This window comes from Clinocottus analis, unplaced genomic scaffold (genome assembly GCF_023055335.1).
Source record: "Clinocottus analis isolate CAN_PGR_092001 unplaced genomic scaffold, fCliAna1.0.p SCAF_37, whole genome shotgun sequence".
NCBI classification, from domain to species: Eukaryota; Metazoa; Chordata; class Actinopteri; order Perciformes; family Cottidae; genus Clinocottus; species Clinocottus analis.
In genome coordinates this window covers 1,276,144-1,285,133 of record NW_027176120.1, presented here as the reverse complement: position 1 = coordinate 1,285,133, position 8,990 = coordinate 1,276,144, and the positions used below count along the sequence as shown (strand labels likewise).

Below are 8,990 nucleotides of genomic sequence, written 5' to 3'. Positions count from 1 at the left end.
ATAGATTATAGGTGCGCATATAATTTCATGGCCGTATGTATTGTAGGCTCAATAAGCCCTACGTATTGTCCTCCCGACATGCTTTCAGAGAATAATCGCTTCTGCGGCTGGAGTGGATCCCTATTTAGCTCAATATGACGTCATACGTGTTTAACATGGGCTCCATAGCTCAGGGGTTAGAGCACTGGTCTTGTAAACCAGGGGTCGCGAGTTCAAATCTCGCTGGGGCCTGAACATAATTTTTATTTTTGGGTTATTGACAAGTTGCTGTGCCTCCGCGGCATACGTTATGGGAGCTTAAAATAATAATATTAGTTTACCGAACAGTTAGCCCGATATGATAACTAGAAAATAGTGCAACATTGATAGCATGACTCCATGACAATTGTAATATGTGGTAACTTGATATTATTTAATCTTATTGGTCTACTTGGGATAATGATGTGCGAGTTTGTCATTGTTTAGCCAATGCGGCCTTCACGCAGTGACCGCTGTTGCTGTGTTATTGTCGCATCGAATGAGCACTTCCAACGTCAGATTGTTTCATTATCCAACTTTAATAATGGAAACTGAGACAAGGAAATTGAGAGTCGTAAACAGAAACAGCTTGCCTTCGAAATAAAAGTTGCACATTTTCAAACGTATTTGCTGCAGCGATCAATTTTAGGAGAGTTAAATAAAATAATGAGAATATAAAGTTATATTTCTGCCACTTTCCCTTAATTAACATTAGGCGCGAAAACTTGAATTATCTATATGTAATGCTTTATTATACTATCAATATATATATAGAAAGCTGCACTCACTGAGAGGTTTCCATGGGGTGTGTCTGGAGTTGGTCCTGCCTCCGGTGGTGGTTCAATACCTCAAAATCATACGGACCCGCAGTACTTGAGTAAATGGACTAAGGAGATCTTTCAATTGGACATCGGTCACTGTTGTTATACAACATGGCCAACAACAAATGAGCCACTGCAGTGCAGTTTACAACCAATTAGTTAGTCTTTGTGTTTTATTTATTCTATATGTTTCATTGTACAACGTGAATAATGGCAGATATATTACACTTCATGCACAGACCATAGACAAAAATACATATATGCCTTGTACATAGGATTAGGGTTCAAATACACACACACACACACACACACACACACATATATATATATATATATATATATATATATATATATATATATATATATATATATATATATATATATATATATTCTCATCATTCAGAACAAATGAGACAAAAAGCAACATTTTGTGATTGCTGACATTATTTAGTTATTATTATTTAGTTATTACATTTGCTAAATCTACTACGAGTTGAAGCAGTATTTCAGCAGTTGAAGCAGTATTTTAGCAGTTGAAGCAGTATTTTAGTAGTTGAAGCAGTATTTCACTTAATAAGTAATTGAGATACATCGTAAACCCGGATGGAAAAAACTTTTTCTGAAGATATCTACAGATAGATATCCAGGCACAATACCATGATGTTACTCATATATCTTATATATTGGGTGTTCGTTTCTATTCTGGTTATTCACTGAAGTAACATAAATGTGCACATAGGCAGCCCAGCGTCAATTATTGTTGGTATGAAGTTATGTTGATGAAATGTTATCATATTTCATTTATTTGTCTGAGCCTGGATGCCGCAGTCGGTCGAGCATTAGACTTTAAATCTGAGGGTCCAGGGTTCAAGTCCCTCTTCGGGCAATATTATGCTATGATTGCAAATCTATGTTGCATAACAATCATTATAATACGGGTAGATCAAATCAAGCATTCTGATTGGTTGAGAGAGAGTCACGGGGGGTAGTTTATTCAGGCAATAAAGTACTGTACCGCCTGTTTACCGCCTGTCCATATCAGTGCGCGCTCAAAATAACAGGTAGATTTAAATTGCGCGACCGTTAGTTGTCATTTCCAGCTTGACATTTACCAAACATGTTTAGCGGGGGTTTCTCTTGCGCCTGTACTTTTATAATAATAAAATAACAACACGCTGCTCCGTTAGGTAAGACAAGACGGCAACCACTCTATTCTTGTCTCCCTTTTCACTCGACGAAATCCTCCTCTCTTTCCGTTTCCCCTCCACAATAAAAGCCCTAGCTGTTTACGTACACACTATAATAGCTTACACATGTTTCGTGTAAACTTTGATATTTTGGGGGGAATGACTTTCGATGAGAATGTCAGCGGCGAATAATGTGTTAGTGGTCCCTGTTCCTGCTGTCCAGTCCCACCTTGATACGGCTTACGATCCAGAGAACAGACTAGTTAACGCTCTGAGAGACTAGTTAACGCTCTTATAGTATACTGGTTAACACTCTGATATACTAGTTAACGCTCAGAGAGACTAGTTAACGCTCGTATAGTACACTAGTTAACACTGTGATATACTAGGTAACGCTCTGAGAGACTAGTTAATGCTCTTATACTATACTAGTTAACACTGAGATACCAGTTAACGCTCTGAGATACTAGTTAACGCTCTGAGAGACTAGTTAACGCTCTTATAGTATACTAGTTAACACTCTGATATACTAACACTCTGAGATACTAGTTAACACTCTGAGAGACTAGTTAACGCTCTTATAGTATACTAGTTAACACTGATATACTAGTTAACGCTCAGAGAGACTAGTTAACGCTCTTATAGTACACTAGTTAACACTCTGATATACTAGTTAACGCACTGAGAGACTAGTTAATGCTCTTATAGTATACTAGTTAACACTCTGAGATACCAGTTAACGCTCTGAGATACTAGTTAACGCTCTGGGAGACTAGTTAACACTCTTATAGTATACTAGTTAACACTCTCAGATACTTGTTAACACTCCGAGATACTAGTTAACGCTCTGAGATACTAGTTACCGCTCTGAGAGACTAGTTAATGCTCTTATGGTATACTAGTTAACACTCTGAATACTAGTTAACGCTCTGACAGACGAGTTAACGCTCTGAGATACTAGTTAACGCTCTGTGAGACGAGTTAACGCTCTGACAGACGAGTTAACGCTCTGAGATACTAGTTAACGCTCTGAGAAACGACTTAACGCTCTGAGAGACGAGTTAACGCTCTGAGATACTAGTTAACGCTCTGAGAAACAAGTTAACGCTCTGAGAGCAGACTAGTTAACGCTGTGAGAAACTAGTTAACACTCTAAGAGGCGAGTTAACGCTCTGAGAGACTAGTTAACACTCTGAGAGCAGACTAGTTAACGCTCTGAGAGAGTACTTAACGCTCTGAGAGCAGACTAGTTAATGCTCTGAGAGACTAGTTAATGCTCTGAGAGCAGACTAGTTAACGCTCTGAGAGACGAGTTAACGCTCTGAGAGCAGACTAGTTAACGCTGTGAGAAACTAGTTAACACTCTAAAAGGCAAGTTAACGCTCTGAGAGACTAGTTAACGCTCTGAGAGCAGACTAATTAGCGGGAGAGAGCGCGTAAACCACCTGGCCTGGTGACCAGGTCGTGAGTTTTATAGTCCCGTATGCGCGTCCAGTATGTGTTTGGCGTTGCATGGCAACGCCAAACACATACGGGACTTTTTACTGAACGCTACTGAAATGCGATACACAACTTTTGGTGTCTAAAACTATGTTGGGTTGAAAGACAGCTTACTAATACTTTTTATAATGTCTATATTATATCTATATTGCCTAACAACACCTTGAACAGCACAATATTGAACGATACAATACTGCCTCTCGGACCTTATTGCTTAATAATAAACCCTTGGAACGATCAGAGTATCACCACCTGATGAAATGACATGCAACGTCTTGTACATTTAGCATTTAGTGAGGAACAATCATTCAAAATTGATTTCCTGTAGTTCAACAGCGAGACTTTCCCCACTCCTTTGGATCAGATTATTATTGGCCATCATAGTTTGGAACGCACAGGTGTGTTGAGATCATTCAGCATTTGGCTGTTTTAGGGCCTTTATAAATGATATTAAGCGTTTCCTGCTCGAACATGTTCAAATGTCTCCTGTGAAAAAGGTCTACTACGTTAGCTGTCGTTGGTGTTGTCTTTTGGGGCACTGTGAGCAGGTCTTGTTGCTGGTGTTCTTGTTTGGCTTTGCTTTGCAGTGGGTGATGCACACAGCCAGCATCATAATCAGCAGCGCAGAACCCACAACCGCACAGTACCAGTGGGGAAAGAGAAACCAAGAAGAACCCGGAGATGAAACTGAGGAAATACAAAGTGAGAAAATTAAGCTGAGGCTAAAATTACAAATACTAGATGTTTTTGAGAACTGACTGTTCATTAAATGAAATCCTACGTAATCACACTTTTCCATAAAGCAGCGGCTTTGTTTCTCCTCAGGTTGTAATATGCTGCATGTGATGATAAGTCTTTCAGTGTTCTAGACTTCACCGAGATTGAAGGGTAAACTCTGACACCATACATCTCCTATTTGGATTAGCATTCTTACATGTCTGTATTTCATATATTGAGTAGACATCCCTTGGCCCCCTTTGTGTTGAATTCAGCCAAGCCAATCCAGAAAAAGCGTATTTGTTATTTTAGCAATTTGGGAACCTGACCAATACATTTTAATCTGAAGTTCCCACATAGAGGATGTGCAGGCCAAATCCTTTATCCTGGGTAATAAAGAGCCCAGCTGCCTGTGGCTTCGTGTGAGAAACAACAAGAGGCAAAGCCATTGTAATCCCGACAAGCCGGCCTACATCTAAGCATGTGTAGTTAGTTACCACAATGCAATAGTACACTTTCTTACCTTGAAGCACGGTTCCTCTGCCAACTGTTAAACGTTTCACATTGGCAACACAGTAGTACAGCCCCAGGTCTCTCTCCTCAACTCTTGTGATCCTCAAGGCCAGAGATCGGTTCATCAACCTCACTGAGAATCGAGGGCTGAGCTGACACTCTGAGGAAAAAAGTTGTAATACTCAATTTTCTGTAATTAGAACTTGCAAAGTTGTCCCACCTTACAAACTCAACCGTCCACAATACGCCTATGTGTCTCCTGAGGACAGAAGCAGGTATACTCAACCTCAACATCTGCATCTCATGAAGAGTCAGGTTATAAGCTTCTACTTATCCAAGGCTTCCCTACAAACACTCAGAGTTATGTTCAAGTTGTGTTCGTTTTAGGTTAGATTACCCCCCAGGTTCATTCCACATTTTCCACTCAAATAGTCTTATTTACTGTGGCTCAGTGGTAGAACCATGTCGATGTGTCCTTTGGCAAGGTACTAAACCCTGAGTTTCCCTTGCAGGCTGTTCCTGCACTGGCTAGATAGGCCTGCTGCGCTGTTGGCATTTTGCATGGAAGCCCCTGCCATCAGTGTGCGAATGGGTGTGAAAGGGTGAATATTGATATTAAAAGCGCTGTTAGTGGATGAAAGACTAGAAAAGCATTTTATAAGTACAGTCCATTTACCATGTCACCTGTAGTACAGGCCCAACTCAGTTGTGTGTAGAGCTCAGTTGTTCATGGTTCCATATGTGTTCAAAGCAGCATTTTGATCATGTATACCTTGTACTGGTTGTCCATCTCTGAGGCTGGCGCAGAGCACCACAGTGGGGGTGAGATCAGGGTTGTGCCGAAGCCACGTTGTGTCGTAAAGGTAGGAGATGTTACAGCCGAGGGTGACATTTGAACCGTACTGGACATGCTGGACCTCAGCAGCAGGCACCAGCAGCATCCAGAAAGCAGCCATGGTCATAAACCCTACAGTAGAGCAAATGAACATCAACTTTATCAAATAACGTTAAGTTTAGTTAAGACTAAACTGAGATCAACCCTATGAGATCAACCCTATTTCCCCCTCTTTTCTCTGTCTACCATGAATTCTTCGTCTGGATTCCTTGTACAACATTTAATTCCATTGTTATACAGCCATTGTCACGAATCAAATCTGTTAGACGTTCCAGAACTATTTATAGTGTGTAATAATAAGACCCACCAACACAGCAACAGAAAGCTATTCATTTTTAACAGAAGCCGGTGATGAAAAGGTAGAAACTAACGATCTCAAGTCAGGTGGTCTCAACTGGTCTCAGTGCTCCCATGAGGCCGTGAAGCATCATCCAATCCTGTATTGTTTCACCCTGTTCAGTTCCATCTCAGGAAATGTTGTTAGCTAGTTTCTAGTGCTACTTAACAACATATGTGGGCTATTCCACTGAATTGGTGCCATTATCCTTGTCCCCGGGACATTTCATAAATATACATGACAAGTATCTGTATAACAAATTACATTATCAAGCACGCTCTCCTGCATGTTGTCCTGATTACAATTTGTAAAAATTAAAACCTAAATCATTATTTTTTACCGAGAGCACTGAAATAATGAGATTTGAACTGCCCTCCCCCTCTAACACGACACCTCACCATCAAAAACAATAAATCCTACGAAAACTTGTCTTGCCTTTATTTTCAATTTAGACATAAAATTCATGTTCTGATCAAAAGTTCATAACAACATCACTCAATACTGTTACCCTAACATCTGGGCCATTGTCACATGATCAACAGGAAGTAGTATCGTTTGAGTCTCTTGAGAGCCATGGGAAGATCAAAAGCACGTCATCTGCCTGTTGGAGCCACAGTGAAACCCTAAACACTGGATGGGGACACGGCGCTGCAGAGCAGCAGTGAATGTGGGAAAGTAACTTTGTCATACTATTGAACAAAATGTTTAGCTGAGCAAGCAAGGTTACAGTTCCCCTTTCTCCTAACGCTTTAGTATACGCTTTAGCCTTTGTGTGCACTTCGCCCAGCATAGTTGTGATTTGCAGCGGTACATTGGCAGGTAAGTTTCTATGTAACCCTGGTACTTTGCCCTTAAAGCAAAGAATAATAAATACAATACATTGCTGCATGGACACAAAAGAGGCAACTAAAATGTTTTGCAAAAAACAACATAAACACATGATGCTTATTTCCCAATAGGAACACATGTTGTTGGACCGCAAGCCTCACTTGTACACGAGCGCTGCTTCCAGTGGAGATGTGGAAGCGAGCCCCACATTGGACGGGCATGCAGCTGAAGCTGATGTTGTTTCGACCGTCTTGTGGGGAATACTAGTGAGACTCAAAGATTGTGTTTGTGGCCTTTTTAGCTGAGCTGGATTGTAAGGGGCTTCGTTACCCTGTGCGTATCGGGCACCCCAAAGAGAGCAACACCAGTAGTTTTCAGGTTCGTAATGTCCCACGTCCTCAGAGGCCTGGATTCAGCAGGCTGCACTCGACAGGTGGACTTCAGGAGAGAAGAGAGAGACTCCAGAGGGACAAGAGGAGGTGGACTCTGTTTATGTCATGAGCTCCAACACAGTCAAAGTTGATGGACAATGTTTTCATCCTCAGATGTCGGCCATATTATCTGCTGAATTGTTTTTGTTGCTGCTGCTTACATTTCTCTTAAAGCGAATGCAAAACATTGTTTTGTCTTTCTTTTGTAGTAAATGGGCTATAAATGCAATTTGTTAAGTGCCCCTGTGTTACATAAAGACAATAAACTATTCTTGAATCTATGCCACTTGCTTCAAGAGGAAGTCCTCTTTCTGGGCCACATTGAGAGCGCTGAAGGGATCGAACCCCAGCTCCGGTCTGACTCCTCTACTATAAATGGTTGAAAGTTTCATATTCACAATGGAAGTTTTCATGTTTTCTTCACGCAACAGTTTTCCTTGTCGCGTGAAGAGACCCATGTACACCCAGATGAGTTTGGCTAGATTTCTTCAGAGTCCTCAATAATAATACATACCTGAGATAGGTCCGGACCTCCTTCCTGTGTATCCCAAGTTAGCCAGTTAAACAACATGTTCAGTAACACGTTTTAAATCTCTATATTTTCTTATAGCTGCATTTCCCTGTCATGGCCGATATATATTATTTGTCTGTAAAACTGTAATCCACTTTTGTCGATGTAATTAAACAATGACTATTATATTATCCTCACTTTGCTCCAATTCAACATTGGAAATGTTAGATGTTAAATTAAATTAAGAAGCAAAAAAAACCAGCACCATGCGTCTGCGATCCCGCAGTACAAACCCTCCGAGGTGTGACAGTCATTGTAATGGTCAGCGTGTGGGTCTGACTCCATCTAGTGAAACATGAGTTTTCTTAACCTACGAGGTCTTTCTATCCAAAAGGATGCATTTATTACTCACCAACAAGAACGTGCTCAATCCAGCGGGACTTCATCTCTTTGTGTCTTTATTCATCGCTATTTCCTCCTGTTCCTGATGTCGAGGACATAATGGTCTCACATACTTCCGTCTTAGCTGCAAAACCACCGTTTCCACTGAAGGCCCACTCTCTTTGTATGTACCCGCTTTCGCTTTCTTTACAAGAGCACTGTTATCAAGCTTCAAACAGTTTTTAAACAAACTGTTGAGGACGATATTTTTTATTAATTTGATTTATTTATGTTTGTGTTTTATTATAACTGAAACACAAACACAACACTTGGAGTAAACTTGAGTATCACTTTATGGAGTTTGCAGGTCTGGTCTGGTGGTTCCCATAACAACTGGAGAATCTAGTCCAAATATCAAACTGCTGCATGGGAATAGCTTATTCCACCTGGATAGGAGGATCTGATCGATTGCAGAACCACAGATCCAAACACAAACAGCATAAACTAACATACTAAATAACTAAGAATTTAAGAATATAAGAACTAAACAACATATTTTAAATACAAATACCCTCCCTTCAGGATGTGGTGGGCACTTGGGATAGTCTGATGTACCACTTCCTTGTTGAAACCTCCCTGACAATATGTTCTTTCACCAACCGGCAGTGGAACCCTGATCAATGATACTCAACAGACAAAGAAATGAGAACAAATGAAGACCGATGTAACTCTGGACAAACTCAAGTGAGAATGTGAGACTGAATGTGTGTAGTATAAGTCGAGACTAATCGGCCCACAATACCGAATAAACTATGAGTGTCATATCAAGCTGTTACCTCATGAGTGTGCAA

The 8,990-nt window shown here is 40.6% G+C and overlaps 1 non-coding gene and 1 gene segment (V, D, J or C); one reads left to right on the top strand and one right to left on the bottom strand.

Moving 5' to 3' along the window:
- Positions 1-158: 158 nt before the first annotated feature.
- On the top strand, positions 159-231 carry trnat-ugu (transfer RNA threonine (anticodon UGU)). The gene has a single exon. It is a non-coding gene; the product is annotated as a tRNA-Thr (tRNA).
- A 3,648-nt stretch (positions 232-3,879) lies between these two features.
- LOC137799634 (Ig kappa chain V-II region 2S1.3-like) lies at positions 3,880-8,473 on the bottom strand. The segment is given in 4 exon segments: positions 3,880-4,213; positions 4,767-4,916; positions 5,529-5,723; positions 8,171-8,473. Coding segments are annotated over 4 exon segments (564 nt in total).
- Between the last annotated feature and the right edge of the window lie 517 nt (positions 8,474-8,990).